At 37.3% G+C, this 19,314-nt stretch overlaps 1 protein-coding gene and 1 pseudogene across 1 annotated transcript in view; one reads left to right on the top strand and one right to left on the bottom strand.

The window, feature by feature from the left end:
• The window catches only part of LOC143398309 (antigen WC1.1-like), a 61,573-nt gene extending 48,312 nt beyond the window's left edge, over window positions 1-13,261 (top strand). Inside the window, exons 14-21 of the mRNA XM_077109256.1 lie at window positions 2,610-2,651; window positions 2,742-3,056; window positions 3,565-3,572; window positions 3,691-3,853; window positions 4,248-4,343; window positions 5,154-5,273; window positions 6,265-6,411; window positions 13,143-13,261. Of these exons, the coding sequence (XP_076965371.1) occupies window positions 2,610-2,651; window positions 2,742-3,056; window positions 3,565-3,572; window positions 3,691-3,853; window positions 4,248-4,343; window positions 5,154-5,273; window positions 6,265-6,411; window positions 13,143-13,261 (1,010 nt within the window). The remainder of the gene's footprint in view (window positions 1-2,609; window positions 2,652-2,741; window positions 3,057-3,564; window positions 3,573-3,690; window positions 3,854-4,247; window positions 4,344-5,153; window positions 5,274-6,264; window positions 6,412-13,142) is intronic.
• Window positions 13,262-14,716: 1,455 nt separating this feature from the next.
• On the bottom strand, window positions 14,717-18,825 carry LOC143398308 (protein tyrosine phosphatase domain-containing protein 1 pseudogene; annotated as a pseudogene).
• Between the last annotated feature and the right edge of the window lie 489 nt (window positions 18,826-19,314).

Genomic DNA, 19,314 nt, shown 5'->3' with positions numbered 1-19,314 from the left:
CTTTCCCACTCTCTTCTTAGTTCAGGAAAGATCATTTGCAGCTTGGACTCTTCCAACAGTCTTCAGTGGTCTTTGACTTGTATAACCTATTGTCTATTTAATGCCAGGAATATACTCATTTGATTACCAACTTGATTAATGTGTGCTGTGTCACAAGTGAGCTGCCTTTAGAAGTGACACTGGCACATTTCTTTGTGGCTCCCAAATGCAGAAACAACTGGGAACCATGTCTCAGGAGTCTGTAATTAGTCTAATTAGCAGAAATGCCAAGGAAGATGTATTCAGCTTATTGTTCTTGGACTTTGAAGGACTTTCCATGGAAGAGGGAGGAGAGTGTGAGCCACTCCTGATGTCAGGGCTGTGACTCTCAGGTACAGATTTCTACTTGTTGGGTTTGGGTTCACTTGATTTCTACTTGTTGATTTCTACTTGTTTGATTTCTACTTGTTGGGTTTAAGTAACACTAATGAACCTCTCCATGTGAGTACCCCCAGGGAATGAGTAATGCTGTCTGTCTGGGCAAAGAGCACTGGAGGTATGAAGACATGGCCATCTCACCTCCTCTTAAGCTGTCTCATCTTTTTTTTTCTTTTTCCACAGAATCAGCCACATGCTTGACACTAGGAGATTTATGTTCTTCTCTCTAGTTTGTTTTTGCTATAGAGTTAAACAATATCTTTTTTATTATACTGAATTACTAATTGAAATCAACGAAGACATATAAAAAGATAAAAGGTACATTAGTGACATTGCATAACCCTTGTCTATTCATAATTCCCTGATGTGAATAGGAATTAATGGACTGGTAATTACTATTTTTCTAAATCTTCCATTTTCATGGAATCCTATCAAAACTCATATAGTGATAAAAGCTTTTATCTTATGATATCTTTTTATTTGGTTTTACAATATTGGGATTATATCATACTTACTATTGTTACATCAGCTTTTCTTAAGAATTATTATGCATATTCCTCAAGTAGAACTCACACTTTTGTAAAATAACTCCATAATGTTTCATTCTTAAGTGACTAGTATTCCAGTTTGCATAAAATTTTGCTATTAATTTATAATTCTTTTATATTTTTCCCTTCTACAAACAATATTGTAATATATATCCTTACACATGTAACACTGCATATTAGTAGGTTTGTTACTACAAGGTGACTGCCAATGGTTGTAAGATCACATGACATCTATTTAAAAAAAATTTTCATACTTTGTAGGAGGAACTGTTTTTAATTGGCATTTCATATCTTGATAGAAAACACCAGTATTTTTTTAATAACTTGACCATTCAACTAAATTCAAAAAAACATACAGAACCTCAAAAATCAAAAAAAGGAAAAAAGCCCACAAACCTCTGCTAGGAACTGCCTGAAATCCAGGGAGAATGCAATGATAAATGATGGTAAATGTTTCAAAAGCAATTGCTTACTCTTTTCCCTTTCCTACTTTTCCACACCTTATTTTTTTCTTTTCCCTGTAGAGGCTGAGGGATAATAAAATATAAGAATATGTATTTATAATGTTTTTCCCTACAATAGACTCCACATATTGAAACAGTGAGACATCCAATCCTGAAAGCGAGCAGCCACCAAAGAGAGGTCCTGTGATCATTTCTAGAGATGTTCTCTGCATAGGGTAGGAGGTTGACAGAATAATGGGGATAATGTATACCCATGAAGGTGTTAGGACAAGTGCCATGTATGTTTTCTCTGTATTGTTTTTTTTTTCATTTTCATGTATTATTTGTTTTGCTTTACTTGGCTCTATGATACATCTATGTCCTTTCATGTATTAATTATCTTTAGTGTATTATATTTTTATGCAAATGTTTCTATCTTACCATCTAACTCTTGTGTACTTATTAACTTTTCTCTAAATTCTACTTGTTTTATTTATGTAAAAATACATTTAATTTATTTAAAAGAATACTTTCAAATAAGTTGAATGAATACTTTCAATATGTTTATAATTTTTCATTAACAATATGAGGGATATTGAGTACAAATCACTTTGGGGATTATGTAGTATTTATGTTTTACATGTCTACTATTTATTACCACAAATCATTAATATTAACTTACATTTATTTTATTACCTTTTTGATTAGCAAAAATTAAAAAAAAAATTTCCAGCAGATTTTACTCATCTATTCATTCAATCGGTAAATATTTATTAAGCCCACTGTTCATAACATTCATAGAAAGTCACCTGTACATACTTCTAATGAATGCATTCAACATGCCAGGCACCATCCTGTTTGTAGGAACAGAGGAAATGAAGCAAGTTCACCTTTCTAGTGGAGTTTTTCTGTGTTATGCATGTCTATGTGTGTTTTAATGTACACACATGAACATGTTCATGATCCTGTTAGTATTTTTTCATGTAGTGGGCACAGTAAGAACAAGTAAACTGAAAAATAATTTCAGCTGCTGATAGGGATATGCTCTAGGGGATGTCTCAGTAACCCATCCTGTTAGACTACTTCTGAAGCACCTTATCTCCACCTAAACTGAGCACAGGACTTTAGAGAGCCTTGTCTTGGGGCAGGATCACCTCAGTTGCCCCTGAACCTGTGCTTCCCCCACTGTCTGCTCCTGCAGGAAACAGACCCAAGAGCTGTCCAGCCACTGCACCCTGCACAGGTACCTCATCCCCTCACACCTTTTCCATGGCTTTCAGGGGCTCCTTTCCTCTTGCCAGGGCAGTAAACGGTAGTGCTGCTGCCTTTTCAGACAAAGAGAAGCTCCGACTCAGGGGAGGAGACAGCGAGTGCTCAGGGCGAGTGGAGGTTTGGCATGAAGGCGCCTGGGGCACTGTGTGTGATGACTCCTGGAGCCTGGCAGAGGCTGAGGTGGTGTGTCAGCAGCTGGGCTGTGGCTCTGCCCTGGAAGCCCCAGGAGAAGCTGCATTTGGCCCTGGAAATGGAAGCATCTGGCTGGATGAGGTGCAGTGCAGGGGCAGGGAGCCCTCCCTGTGGGCCTGTGCTGCAGCACCCTGGGGACAGAGTGACTGCAAGCATGAGGAGGACGCTGGTGTGAGGTGCTCTGGTGAGTAGCAGGACCAGGTGGGGGGCCTAGGGTTGAAGGAGTGTGTTTGCATCCAAAGGGCTTCCCAGGCTGCCCTGCTGCCCTGAGCCCTGGCTCTGGAAGGCTGTGCCCAATCTCCTGGCATCTTAGAGACAACCATGTCAGTGGTGGTGGTTGGGATTGAGCAACATTCCCAGACCCACACAGTACAATAATTCCATTTTCTTTCTCTTCTCCCCAGGTGAAAGGGCAACAACTCACCCCACCCGGAGAAGTAAGTGGTTCTTTTGCTGTGACCCAGGTAATGGAGGAGATAGGCAGATTTTCAGTGTTCTGTGCACTGAAAATTTAGATTTTCAGTCTACCCAGCTCTGGTCATATTTCAGTAGGCCTGATGATCAGGTGTTAGAAGAAGCTATTATTTGTGTTAAGTTGTAGCAGTCAGAGAGCTCCAAAGCCATATCCACATTTACATTATAGAAATCTCTTAAAATCAGACTCAGAAGATATTTGACACATCCCAGAGCAGGATCTAGGGTGGTAATCCTGGATTCAGGCAGATCTATGATGACTGAGCTAGGGACTTTATGGTCCTGAGGACTCAAGCGATGACCAGGATAATTGGGTTCTCCTGAGCTTATGGTCCTTTCGAAAGACTCATGACTCTTTTTCTTCTTCAGGCACCAGTTCAGCCTCAGCCCCTGTCTCTGGCATCTTCTCCTTACCTGGGATCCTCTGCATGATCCTGGGAGCCCTTCTGTTTTTGGTTCTCATCATCCTGGGAACTCAGCTGCTCAGAAGGAGAGCACAGCTCCAAGGTGGGGCTAGGGAATGCTGTAACATGAAAGTATGCAGGGATAATATTGGACCAATTGTGTTTTTTTTAAACTACACGTTTTAGTCTTGTTTGGATTATATGAACAACTGCCTTGTCTACCATGGACTTGGAGACTTAAAAGACATGAATTCATTCTGGGTTAAAAAGTGGAGCCCTCAAATATGATGGCTTCCCATGTGTACAGTGGGAACTGATTATAAGATCCAGGATTGGCATGGTGATCTAGTTCTATCCCAATAGATCACAATGCTAAAGAAAAGGACCCTGGAAGCCTAGAGGAGTGTCTCCAAGAGTGTGCATTGGAGAAGATATTTGTCTGTTGGTAAGGGAAAGATTTCCAGGACTAATGTCTGAACTACATCTGCTTTCCATAGCCTTAACCACTTTCGAAGACACTGTTGATGAGGTCCTGTACCAGGAGATCGATTACCCAATAAACCCAGAGAAGGAGAGCCTGCTGAACAGCCCAGGTGTGTCCATAGCCTCCTTTCTTTGCATGAGTTCACCATCAGTGTGGGAATCATCAGTAAGCAAAGTCCACATGACTAACACAACATTCATATGGCAAATTTGGTAGCTCTTTATTACTGAAATAAATTGCCTGAGACAATCAAATTATAAAGAAGAAAGTTTTATTTTGCTTCCCACTTTCAGATGTTTTACTCCATGATAATATGGCTTGGTTGCTTTAGGCCTGTGCAAGGCACCATATCATGCTGGGAGTATGTGGTGGAGCAAAGATGCTCATCTCACAATGACCAGAAAATTAAGAGAGCGAAGAAGGGGCTGGGGATGTGGCTCAAGCGGTAGTGCGCTCGCCTGACATGCGTGCGGCCCGGGTTCGATTCTCAGCACCACATACAAACAAAGATGTTGTGCCCACCGATAACTAAAAAATAAATATTAAAATTCTCTCTCTCTACCTCTCTCTACCTCTCTCTACCTCTCTCTACCTCTCTCTACCTCTCTCTCTCTTAAAAAAAAAGAGAGAGAGAAGAAGAGATTGGCATCCTATAATTCTTTCAAGAGCATGCACTCAACAACTTAATTCCTCCCACTAGTTCTCACACCTTAAAGGTTTTCCAATACCTCCAACCTGAGGACCAACCATTTAGAACAAGATCTTTTAGGAATATTCCTGGACCACTATAACAATTATCAGCACCTTCTAGGACAGGAGCTCTAAGCCCTCTCTCTTCAAGTATGAAGCTTCAAAATTTCTTCTGAACCATGACATTGACCTCCTACTGTGTTTGTCTCTGATGTTTTCTCCCTACTAGGAACCATGTCTGATGGTGGCTCAGCAACTAAGCTACCCTATTACACAGGGGACAATGAGGAGAATGGAGACCCTGAACCTGCCCCAGGTAGTAGAGACAGGTCTTCCCCTGGATGGTGGGGTAAGGGGAGGTTATCAATTGAGAAGAACTTTCTATGATTAGGATGGGAAGGGTCTCTTCCTTCAGGTTCACAACTACTTTTTCTCTCCACCCACTCTGTCATTCAGAAAGGGAAAGATGAGATTCTAATCTGTCGGTTTCCACAGATACTTCCATATGGTCACAGACACACCTCAAATATATCATTATAAAATCCAAGGCCATAAATTGAAAAAGAACATTTGAACCTTATCATCTCACAAACTCCAAGGTGAAAGAGAACACATGGATTTGACCTGAAATACAAGTATATCTAAACTATTTTGTGGTTTATGTGAATACTAAAACAAAAAAAGACATTCATAATTCCTAGAACACAAGGAGTTCATGGTGCCTGTACTTATCAATCACTGGGAGAGCTTCTCTACAAAGCACATAAGAAAGGAGAGCATCCTGCACCTTCCCGAGTGGTAAAAGTGGAGAGTTCCAAGGATGAGGCATGTCCAGGAGTGCTCTGTTAAGAACGAATCTTAGCAGAGCACTAGAGGAGGTTGAAAACCATGCCTCCTGTGATTCAAATTGGTAGAATAGCCTATCTGTGGAAGAGAGAGAGCCAGTCTTCTCTCCTGGACAGCTCTGTCTCCACTGCCTCAGAGACCATATGAACAGCCTGGGTTCTCCTTAATCCTGATGAAATCATTCTCAGTTACTGATATATACATATTTTTCAACCCTCCGCCATGCCTGAAACAAGTGACTCAAACTTATAGCATAATTTTTATTGAATTTTTTGGCATGGCTTTTTAGTAAAATATTATTGAATTTTATACATTGAAATATTTCGATGATTTACATGATCTAAGAATATGGAGATCAAATGTATGCCTTTGGGACAGCCTTGGAAAACGGTACCTATATTTCTCAGCTATTAGAATGTCTGCATTAGAAGAGACTGAAGACATCACGTAGATTAACAAATATCTTGCTCTTCCTCCTTCTTCCCTGTTTTCAGAACCTCAAGGACAGCATGCAGTTGCCACAAGCAGTGGTTATGATGAAGTTGAAGAGGTACCTATTCCTGAAATTCCTTCTTCCTTTGGAATGAAAGACAAGAACTTTTTCCCAGAAGATGAAGGTGGTGCCAGGGGTTCTCAGACAGGTAAGTGGATAGCTATCTCTCCAATGGTCTTGCATTATTATCATGATAAAAATGAATTTGCACATATCAATTACCAGTTTTCCTATCTAAGTAACCTTGTAAACCAAGATGATGTAATCTCTTCCCTTTTTCTGATTATTGAATCTGTTTTATTTCTTCTGAAAGGAGATACATATCGTGTCCTTTGTCTGCACACACTGCCCATGGGATGGAGACATGTCTGTATGAGCTGCAGAGATTTTGTGGCTTTGTTCCAATTTTCACACAGCAAACCAAGACCTCTGTTTGAACAACAAGCATGGTGGTCTTTAAACCTTTGAAAAGTAATTTGGAGACCATTTTCATCTTTTTATTAGTGCATTATAATTATTCATAATAGTGCCATTAATTTTGACATATTCATAAATACAAATAGCATAATTTGCTCCATTTGAATATCTAGTGCTTCTCCTTTCCCTCCTCCTTCCCCTGATTATCTTCTCTTAATCAACAGGTCTGCCTTCTATGTATTTATTGTTTCTGTGGTGAGAACATTACATTCATACATAAAAGTAGAATTCTTTATGTTATATTCAAGCACACAGAGAGAAAGATATGGAGAATTTCATTTCAGAGTTCCTCCCCATTTATCCTCCTCATGCCTCCCTTCAACCCCCTTCTAAGTCACTGTTATTACTTCTATTTTCATAATATCTCTCTTTTTATTCCTTCTATGTAGCTTCTGCATATGAGAGAAAAGTTTTAACATTTATCATAATGAGTCTTATTTCACTTAACATGATTTTCTCCATTCCATACATTTACCAGCAAATGATATAATTTAATTTTATCTTTATGACAGAATAGATCTCTATATATGTATTTGGGTATTGTGTGTGTGTACATATATGTATAGTTTTTTAATCCATTCATTTATAGAGAGACACATAGGCTGGTTCCATAACTTGGTCACTATAAACTAAGATATTATAAGCACTGATATACCTGCATCACTGTTTTATGCTTATTTAAGCTCTTTTGATGCATAGCAACAAATGGAATAGCAGGGTCATATGGTAGCTGCATTCCTATTCTTTTAAGGAATCTTCATACAGCTTTTCAAAGAAGTTATACTAATTTGCCCTCTCCACCAAGAATGTATGAGTGTTTCCTTATCCACACATCCTCACTTACATTTATTATTTACTTTTTACATTTTTTATTGGTTGTTCAAAACATTACAAAGCTCTTGACATATCATATTTACTTTTTACATTTTTATCAGTTCATTAACTTCTGCATAATAGTAGTGTTCATTTTGAACTATTTATACATATACAGATAAAGTTTCTCCATTTTAATGCCCCTTCTTCTGCTCCCCTTCCTCTACTTATTTCCTTTCTGTTAATTTATAGCTTATTAATAAATCAGTGACATATATATATATATGGTATATTTATGTATAACATAATTTGATTGATTTCATTCCACAGTTCCTCCTTTTTCTCATCCTTTCTCCCTTCTCATCAACCCCCTTACTCTATTCCACTGATATCTCTTTTTCTTTCATTAGTCATTTTCATTCCAGAATTCCACTCCCTTTTTTCCCTTTATGCCTTATTTTGCTCCAACTTCTGCATATAAGAGAGGAAATTCAATTTTTGACTTTCTGAGTTTGGTATATTTCCCTTAGTATGATGTTCTCCAGTTCCAGCCATTTACATGTAAGTGCCATAATTTATTTCTTCTTTATGGCTGAGTAGAATTCTATTGTGCGTATTCACCACATTCTCTATATCCATTCATCAGCAGACAGGCACCCAGGCTGTTTCCATAACTTGGCTATTGTAAATTGTGCTTCCATCAACCCTGATATGCCAATATCACTGCAGTATGCTTACTTTAGTTCTTTGGATAAAACCAAGGGGTGAGAAAGTCATGAAGTTGTTTCAGTCTTAATCTTTTGAGAACTCTTTATACTGTTTTCCAAAGTGGTTGTAGTATCACCAAAAATGAATGAGTACTTTTCCCCACATCCACACCAGCATTTATTATTATGTATATTTTTGATAATTTCCATTCTAATAGGGGCTAGATGACATAAAAATGTAGTTTTGATCTGCATTCCCTTGATTGGTATAGATGTTAAGCAGCTTTTCATATATTTCTTGGTCATTTTATACTTCTTTTGAGAAATACCTGTTTAGCTTTATTGCCAATTTATTAATTAGATTAATTGCTTTTTAGGTGTTAACGTTTTGAAATCTTTGTATATTCAAAAGAATAGCTGGCAAATTTTTTTCTTCCGCTTTATAGGTGCTCTATTTATTCTCCTGTTTCCTTTGCTGTGCAGGAATATTTTAATTTGATACCATCCCACTTGCTGATTCTTAGTTTTATTTCTTGAGCCTTAGGGGTCTTGATAAGGTTCCTGTGCCAATATGTTGGATTAGTGAGCCCATTTTCTACTGTAAATCACAAATTTTCTGGTCTAATTAATAGGTCTTTCATTCATTTTAGTTATCCTTTATGCAGGATGAGAGAGAGGGAACTGGTTTCATTCTTCTACATACAAATATCCGGTTTTCCAAGCACCATTTTTAAAAAAGACTCTTTTTTTCCAATGTCTTTTTTGATAAATTTTTGCACCTATTCATGTTAAAACTATTGAGTAAATTAGAGATAGAAAGAACTTACCTCAACATTATAAAGGCTATGTATAACAAATGCAAAGCAAACTTCTTATTGAATGAAGAAAAACTAAAAATACTTTCTCTGAAATCAGGAACAAGAAAAGGATGTTGACTCTCACCACTCCTAGTCAGTATAGTTATTGAAACTAAAGTCAGAGCCATCAGACAAGAGAAGAAATTAAAGAGATAAAAATATGAAAAGAGGCCAAATTATCTGTTTTCTGAAGAAAGGATCCTGTATGTAGTATATTCAAACTTCTCCACCAGAAGAATTCCAATACTGATATAGAAAATTAGAAAATTAGGAAACAAAATCAGCATTCAAAGAAGTATGGAGATTCCTGGGAAAGCTGGGAATGGAACCACCATTTGACCCAGCTATTGGCCTTCTCCGACTATTCCCTGAAGACCTTAAAAGAGCGTAGTACAGGGATACTGCCACATCGATGTTCGTAGCAGCACAATTCACAATAGCTAGACTGTGGAACCAACCCAGATGCCCTTCAATAGATGAATGAATAAAAAAAATGTGGCATTTATACACAATGGAGTACTACGCAGCACTAAAAAATTACAAACCATGGAATTTGCAGGGAAATGGATGGCAGTAGAGCAGATTATGCTAAGTGAAGCTAGCCAATCCCTAAAAAAACAAATGCCAAATGTCTTCTTTGATATAATGAGAGCAACTAAGAACAGAGCAGGGGGGAAGAGCAGGAGGAAAAGATTAACATTTAACAGAGACATGAGGTGGGAGGGAAAGGGAGAGAAAAGGGAAATTGCATGGAAATGGAAGGAGACCCTCATTGTTATACAAAATTACATATGTGAGGGGAATGGGAAAAAAACAAGGAGAGAAATGAATTACAGTAGATGGGGTAGAGAGAGAAGATGGGAGGGGAGGGGAAGGGGGATAGTAGAGGATAGGAAAGGTAGAAAAATACAACAGTTACTAATATGGAATTATGTAAAAATGTGGATGTGTAACCGATGTGATTGTGCAATCTGTATTTGGGGTAAAAATGGGAGTTCATAACCCACTTGAATCTAATGTATGAAATATGATATGTCAAGAGCTTTGTAATGTTTTGAACAACCAATAAAAAAATAAAATAAAATTCAATAACCTTAAAAAAAAAATCAATAGCTTTTTGGGCTAGGGTTGTAGCTCAGTGGTAGAGCACTTGCCTAGCACTTGTGAGGCCCTGGGTTCAATCCTTAGCACCACATATAAATAAACAAATAAAATAAAGGTATTATGTCAACTACAACTAAAAATAATAAATATTTTAAAAAATCTGTGTCTTTTCAATATTCCAATAATAAATTTGCTGAGAAAAAAAAATCAGGAAAACTATTCTATTCACAATAACCTAATACAAGGCACTGATTGTTATTTATCTTGAATCTTGTCATTCTAACTGGGGTGAGATGAAACCTCAGTGTAGTTTTTATTTAATTTCCTTTATTGTTAAGAATGTTGGACAGTTTTTTTCATATATTTGTTGACCATTTTCATGTCATCTTCTAAAAAATGTCTATTTAGCTCACTTACCCATTTACTGGGTTATTTGGGTTATTTTGATGTTTACATATTCTGGATATGAATTCTCTATCAGAAGAATAATTGGCAGAAGTTCCCTCCCATTTTTTAGGCTCTGTTTCATCATCTTGTTTATCATCATCTTGTTTCCTTTGCTCTTTGAAGTTTTCAAATTTGAAGCTTCCCCAATTGATTCTTGGCTTTATTTCTTGATCTTTGAGAGTTTTATTAAGGTAGCCACTGTTTGTTCCTGTGTATTGGAGAGTTGGCCCTATGTTTTCTTCTAGCAATTGTAAAGATTCTTGTCAAATTACTAGGTCTCTGATCCATTTTAGTTTATGCAGGTGAGACAGAGGGAGCTCCTTTGATTCTTCTACATATGGATATCCTGTTTTCCCAGTGCCATTTGGTAAAAAGTCCATTTAGTCAGCCTTTTCACTGCTGTGAGTAAAGAAATCCAACCAGCACAATTGTAGAGGAGAAAGGGTTTATTCAGGGACTCACAGTTTCAAAGGTCTCTATTTATAGACAGCAAGATCCATTCATTGGGGCTGGACATGTTGCTGAGCATCATGGTGGAAGAGTGTGGCAGAAGGAAGCAGCCTGCATGGTGATCAGGAAGAAGAAACAGACTCCACTCTCCATATACACAATATATACCCAAGGCCATGCTTTCAGGAACACATCCCCTCCAGCCATACCCTACCAGCCTTCAGTTAACCACACAGTTAATCCCCATAAGAGGAAAAATGCAATGATTGCATTAAGGCTCTTACAATCCAATTGTTTCTCTTCTTGCACTGCCTCACACATGAGCTTTTGGAAGACACATCACATCCAAACCATAACATCCATTTTTTCTCCAATGAGTGTTTTTACTGATTTTGTCAAGTATCAGATGACTATATCTGTGTGGGTTTATCTCCATGAGTTCTATTCCTTTGATTTTCATGTTGGTTTTTATAAAACCACCATTCTCTTATTGATGGGAGAGTTCTGCAGCATGATTTGAGCATGGGAATTGTGATGCCTCAGCCTTGTTCTTCTTGCTCAGTATTCTTTTGGCTACTCTGGATCTTTTATTCTTCCATATGAATTTTGGGAATAATTTTTAGCTCTGTGAAGAAAATCATTAATATTTTGATTGGGACTGATTGAAACTATAGATTTCTTTTGGTTATATAGTCATTTTATCAATATTAAATCTGCTTATTGAAGAACAATAGACGCCTTTCCATCTTCTATAGTCTTCTTCAAATTCTTTCTTCAGTGTTCTATAGTTTTATTTTAGAAGTCTTTCAACTTCTCAGCTAGGTTTATTTCCATGTTTTTGTTTTGTTTTAGGTTATGTTCAATGGAATACTTTTATTCATTTTTTTGTTGGTTTTACTATTGGCATATAGCAAAACTTAATTTTTGTACGTTTATCCTGTATTCTGCTGCTTTGCTGTGTTTATTTGATAGCTCTAAAACTCTTCTGATGGAGATTCTATGTGTAGAATTATATCATCTACAAATGGAGATAATTTGATTTTTTCTTTTTCTCTTTGTATCCCTTTAATTTCTTCCTCTTATGAATTGATATAGCTAATATTCTAAGAACTACATCGAATAAGAATGGTGAGGGTATGAATCCTTATCTTACTCTAGATTTTAGAAGAAATGCTTTTATTTCCTCACCATTCATTATGATGTGATGTTTTTCATGTGTAGCCTTGATGAGATTGAGATAGTTTTCTTCTATCGCTAGTGTTTTCAGAACTTTTAACATGAATGGTGCTAAATTTTGTTGATTATTTTTTCTGCATTGAGTTAGTTATGTAATTTTTTCCTGGATTCTATTTATATGATGGATTACATTTATCGATCCACATATGATGATCCAAACTTTCATCTATAAAAATTTATTTTTAAGGAAGTATGTAACCAATTATTTTCAATAACATTTCCCACTTTAATTAATAATGTAAAATAGCCTTAAATAGAGATATTGAAATTTTCCATGCTAGAAGAAAAAAATTCTCTTATTGTTTGAAATAACATGTGGTGTCATATTTTGGAAATGGGCTTTTCACTTGTACATGGTCATGCAGTCCATGGGAAAAGGAAACTATTAAATTCAGTTAAGCTGCCCTTCTTTTGCATCTTCCAAAGTACCCAAATTGTTATCATGAATCCTGTGAAGAAAGTGTAGTGTGTTATTGAGGTACAGAGGAATTGAGGGAGGTGGTCTTCTGCCTGAAGTGCTTAAGGAATCAGACCAGCCTGGTATGGAAGAGAGAACTTGCATCTCTTTCCACTCCTCACCATTTTTAACCCATATTCCTTCTCATTGTTGAAATCAAGACATTTGCACAGGACATAGTCAATGTGATATAGCTCTATCACTCCTTCCAGAAAAGTTCTGGTTCCCCATAGATATTTTGGAGCCACTCTACTAGTCCTTTCATTCTTCAGGAGGACTCTGGACTTTCATTTGTGTCATCACTGAAACCAGGATTCTCTTACTGTTTCAGGCATCTCTCTTCAGTCTCTCAAAGAAGCTGACAATTCTAACATGGAAGACACAACATCCTTATTGATCCTGAGACAAGAAGACAGTGAATATGATGATATTGAGCCTAATACCTTTTAAGTTTCTTTGTGTGTGTGTGTGTGTGTGTGTGTGTGTGTGTGTCTGTGTGCAACCAAGTCTTCAGAGAGAGAGAGAGAGAGTTCTGTCCTCTTCATTACTGGAAAGTTTCTACTTGTATCCTTTATTCACAATAAATACTCTGAGTCTCAAATACCAGTGCCATTTTCTTATTGTGAATGCATTCACCCCCAGCAACCTCTGAAAATTCAGTGTTCAAACTGAATGGATCCCACCTAGGATCCCACACACACTGCACAATTGCTTCTTTTAGATGGACAGATGTCTATTCTACTCTTGAACAGCATAAAACTGGAATGCAGTCCTGAACTAAGAACTTGGTCTTACAAAAATTAACTTAGAAATACATATTATTATATTCAAAAATATTCCATTCATGCTTGACTAAAACCTACATTTAGTGATTGGAGTGTATCAGGTGGATGGAAAATAGCTATATTTTTTCTAATTTTACATAAGTTTTTTATAGAATATCAATAACTAAATTCTGCTACTGCCTATTAGTCTTTTACTCTAATGTCTTCTTCTTCTTTGTTGTTATTCCACAACTCTCTAAATTTCATGTTTTCCATAAAATTGTACTATTAATCCTTAAATTGTGTTGTTTTCTATCATTTTTCATTGTTCTCTACTTCTTTCTCTGGCTATCTTGTTTAAACAGCCAATGATTCTAACCACCAGAATTGCAAAAGATTTCTAAGTGACTATATTTACTGTGAATTATTCCCATCCCAGACCATCTTCACATATTTATTTTAGTTGGAAAGGACTGAGTAATCAAGCCAAACTCTAAAATTCTCTATGCTTGAGACTCATTATTATCAATAGCAAATTTTCCAAAATTCAGTTATTTACATGCAAACACGATTTTTTTCCACATCTGTATTCTAACTGAATAAATTTAAACCAAGATTTTATTTACACATTTTTATAATTGCTTCCTTTTACTTAATTTTTTTCTGTTTTTATTTTGTTTAATATTTTTGTGTTGTAGATGGACAGCAAAGCTTTATTTTCTTTATATATTTATTTTTTATGTGGTGCTAAGAATTGAACCCAGTGTCTCACACATGCTAGGCAAGTACTCTGACACTCAGCTATAGCCCAAGCTCCTTCTGTTTTTATTAATGTTTTATAGATATTCATAATAGTGTGATAGATTTTGACATATTCACACTTACATTTCACATATTTTGCTCTATTCCCATCCCCAGTATTTCCAGTCTCCCGCTTCTCCTCCCTTCCCCCGCTCCCCTGCCTCTACTCTACTGTTCATTGTTTTTTGTTTGCTTCTTTATATTTTGTTGTTTTTTGTTTGCTTCTTTATATTTTGTTGTTTTTTGTTTGCTTCTTTATATAAGATTGAATTTACTCTAATATATTCATATATGTACTTAGCATAATTTTGTCAATTTCATTCTGCAGTTAACTCACATTTCATGTGCCTCCAATATCCTCCGCCATTCTCTTCTTCTCCTCCACTGAACTCTCTTCTAATTTTCATGGATCCCCCATTTTGAACTTTTTTTCCCTCTAGCTTTACCATAAAAGAAAAAGAACTTGACATTTGACTCCCTGAGTCTGGTTTTGTTTACTTTTATTACTTGAATATTTTATTTAAAAATAAAATGTATTTTCCTACCATAATATACATAAAGTTATTTTAAAAATTCTGAAATTTATAAATCATAAGTACAGTTATTTTTTCAAAACTTCCCATGCACCTCTGTAATTCAGAATTGGGAATCATTTAGCTATATTAGAAAGTTCAAAGGCCTTTCTTTAGACTATGAAGTCCCCACATTTGGAGGTGTACCTTCATTGTTAGACCTCATTAGATAGACACAGTCATTTTAGGAAACAGCAATAGCAACTGTTTCCTGAACACATCAGACTCTTACAAATCTGTGTTTTGTTTTATTTGGGAGTTGTTCTTTTCACTTTTATTCAAATAAACACAATACTTGTATACAGACTGATCATATCTCCTTTCAAGCTAATGTACCTGGATTTTCAGATATGCAGTGCTGTGGTCAAATCATGACTATTCTATAATTTGAAATAAAGCATTTTGTACATACAAAGCACATAGCTGGGGGGTTTTGATCAAAAAAGAAAGAAAGAAAGAAAGAAAAAGAGCTATTAAAAAACATTATAGTGTCACTTGCCTACTTGAGATTGATGGAGCCAAGGACATTTTATTCTTGGGTGGGGGAAGGTAAAAATCTAATGTACCTCTAGATTTAATGCAACTGCTTCCTCTCTTTCTTTCCTAAATGAGACATTTCAGGAGTGGTCTAGCAAGTTTGTCAATTGCTATTGGATTTGATTTTATAAGAAAATTTAAACAATATGGAAGAATGTTAAAGTTAGCCTTTGCCATTAGAGTTAGTAAGACCCATAATGACTAAAATATTTTCTGATGCTCTAGACCCATAATTCAGAAATGAAGGAGTTGAAGAAATTTTATTCATTTTAAATTAATCCTGCTTACCCAGAAATTCCATCTTGAAAACTAAGTAATACCTTGTTTATTTTGGTCTGATTAATATCAATTTTACTGAAGAAGCTGGTGTCCTTTCTGTGGCTTGGCCTTTGCTACTCCTACATATTAATTTAATTTAAATAAAGTTGTGGGTTTAAGTACTGAGTGATAGTTTGACCTGCAAGAAATGAGTTTAGGCAGTCTCTTCACCCTTATCTGAAACCCGTTAGGGTGAATGCAACCTGGGGTCCAATTCAACTTAAAAATTGTAATTCTCTCATAGCAAAACAACAGCCAAAGACAGAGGCCTGAGACTAGTGGGCCTATGGAACTCAGATTGGGTAATGGGGACCATGTCAGGCCACTGTCTATGTGGATAGTGTATTAGCACAAGCAGGCGGGCCCGGCCCTGGCTGATTCTGGCTGTGTCTCCTTTACAGAATGGCTGTGATGTCTGGAGAGAGCAGGGCCAGCACAACTAGCTGGCAGGACTATACTTTCTGTGGAGACCCTGGAGGGACACAGGCAAGTCCTGTTCTTTACCAATTTCCCACACTGCCCACTTCTGACCCTACTTCCTTTGTAAGATGTGATTTGGCTCAGCAGCAACTTAGGAGAGTGGGAATAGACCTGGTATATTGAGACTTTCTCCTGCCTACTGTGACAGCCAAGGCTGGAAAGATCATCTGGAAGCGTGATGACCTTTACTTTCTACAAGCAAAAAATCCCAGTCATAGCCCAGAGCAGTGGTGCATGCTGGCAATCCCAACAGTTCAAAAGAATATGGCAGGAGGAACATGAGTGCAAAGCCATCCTCAGCGAAAGAGAGGTGCTGAACAACTTAGCCAGACCATCTCTAAATAATATTCAAAAATGGCTCTCATGTGGCTCAGCAGTTAAGTAACCTTGGTACCAAAAGACAAAAAATCTCAGGCACTTTACAGCCTATCCACTAAAGCAAAAGTAAATGGCTTTGAAAAATAATACGCTTTGAAACTCTGACATTTTTATAAAAACAAAAACCAAGAAATTTCAAACAAAATTTTTAGAAGTCCTTTAAAAACATATCAATAAATTTCTTAGTAACAAATTTAAAACATTTGAGACTCTTTGTGACTTTCCTGTGGGATACATACGCAGTAAGCTTTACTATAAAAATTATCTATTTGGTAAAATGCATAGGAAAAGTTCTAACAAAAAATTGTTTTGAAATTACTTTTTTCCGGAATGTCAAAAAGAATTAAGGTAAACACACATACTTAAAATGTTAATACAACAATATTAATTCAGTTGAATAAATAAAAGAAAGTGGCACCAAATTTATGGCAATTTTTCAAGACTAAGATGTAACTCAACAATATATTTTTTTAAATTTTTGTTTGTTTGTTTTAGTTGTAGATGGATACAATACCATTATTTTATTTATTTATTTTTATGTGGTGCTGAAGATTGAACTCAGTGCCTTGCACATGCAAGACAGGCGCTCTACCACTGAGCCACAACACAGCCTAAGCTTAAGGATATTTTTTTAAAAATAATTTCCCAGAAAAAGATCATTCTAAGCACAAGACAACAGCATTAAAAATAAAGTACTATGAGAAAAAGTAGTTCTACAAACTTCAGCTTATTCACAGATGAACAGAAATGTTATCTTGATATTTAGGCCTGACATATTCATCATGAGGAGAAGTTTACCTTCACAAGAGACCTGGCTTGGGGCTCTTTTGTTATTTTTTTCCCCACCCAAAAACGTGCTTAAATATTTTCTTCAGGAATTTGTAAACTATTGGTCCATTCTTCGAATCAAAACTAACTTTAGTTAAAACCTCAATGATGTGAATAAGGCAAGCTTCCTCCACCTCCATGGGAATTTCTTCAGGTTCACTCTGCAATGCAACACACAAAGGATAGTCTGGTGCTGTCCCTTCTCTAATAAGAACAGGGTTTCAGTGGCACCTGTGTGTCTATCAACCAATGTATCCACATCCTCTTTGGAGATTATAGGCTCCTTTAGTTGCTCCACCAAAGACCATATCAAATGACCCAAGATGAAAGGATCTCTCTCACCACATGTTCTTTCCCATGCTCCACTTTGGAACTTTAGTTCTTTCTGACACATTTCTACCTTCCTTTTCACTTAATCCTTTTCTATAAACTCATTTATATTTGTCAGAGCTTTGGCTTCCAGTATCCTCCTTGCTTTAACAGTCAATTCAGATGGCAAGTCAGCATGTGGCACTGTTTCAGACAGACATTTGCTCTTCTGGGGATCTCATCCAATCAAGAGCTGTGTCTTGAATGAAGAATGAAGACACCAGATGAAGCCTCAGCCTGGAAGGCTGCAGCAGGTCCTGCCTTCCTCTTCCACAGAGCCTGGGCCCCTGGTTTGTGTTGAATTGGGTCACTTAGTATGCAGAAATATAATTGCTTGGTCAGCATTCATTCTTGTTGCAGAAACTAAATAACATGCTATTAAAACACCTGTCTGGCTAAGCCCTGTGTGATGATAGATGACAATTTTTCCTTCCTGTAAGACAAATGTCATCATCTTCACCATATCTAAATGGTGTTAGGAGATGCTACTCCTTAATCCTTCCATCCAAAATTGTAGAAAAAAGTGCCACCCTCCATGAATGCTTCAGAAAGGTATGTGTAACCTTTTTCCTTCCACAGCTGCTAGCATCCTTACCAGGGTGCTGTAGGTTGATTATTGATTTTAGACCATGACTGAGGACCTGCTCCATGATGTGGTACTTCTCCAGGAGCTCAGATAACAGGAGAGCCATGACCCGGATATTATCAGTGATCCAGGATGAATAAAAACCCTTAATATCTTGCTCTTGCTCACTCCAGCAGGCTGCATTATCACATTTGCATGCTCGGCCACCACACTCCATGGAACACATCAGTGTCAAGGGATGTCATGCCCATACACACTCTCCACTTTTGTGTACTTCAGTGTTGGATGTTCTGAATTTCCTTTCATGTTTGAAGCATGCCCACTATTATTCACCAACATGGAATATTGTTCTTCATTTGGAGGCAAGACTCCTGCAGTCATGGTAGTTTCTTTTGGAGCTTTGCTGTCACTGTCAGGATCCAGAGCCCTTTGAGCCAGTGGCTCGCTCATCATCCAGAGCCCAGTGGTGCAGGCGGACAGGCAGAGCTGGCTACCACAGGGGTGCTACCTCTGAGGGTCTGCAGAAGCAGACCTCCCAGGCCTCTCCTCACTACCCTGGGTGGACAGTGAAGTTCAGCCCAGTACATAGGCAACATACTCCTCTGTAGGCCACATACCTGCAAATCTGTGTTTATACATGTTTCTGGAATGGCCCTCTGTACTCTCCAGTCCTTTTTTATATGGTGTGTCTAGGTCAGGTTTCTCAGTAGGTACAGTCAAGGGGCTGGTTGGTTGGGGTGCCATCATCACAAGCTCAGCTGTGAGCGAGGACCCACTGTGAGCTTCTCACCTTGTTCTTGGTGGTATTCAGTTCCTCCTTTGTGGCCTCTCCATGAACTGACAGAAAAAAAAAATTGGCCTCATTTGTGG

This window comes from Callospermophilus lateralis, chromosome 4 (assembly GCF_048772815.1).
Source record: "Callospermophilus lateralis isolate mCalLat2 chromosome 4, mCalLat2.hap1, whole genome shotgun sequence".
NCBI classification, from domain to species: domain Eukaryota; kingdom Metazoa; phylum Chordata; class Mammalia; order Rodentia; family Sciuridae; genus Callospermophilus; species Callospermophilus lateralis.
This window is presented reverse-complemented; position numbering and strand designations above follow the sequence as displayed.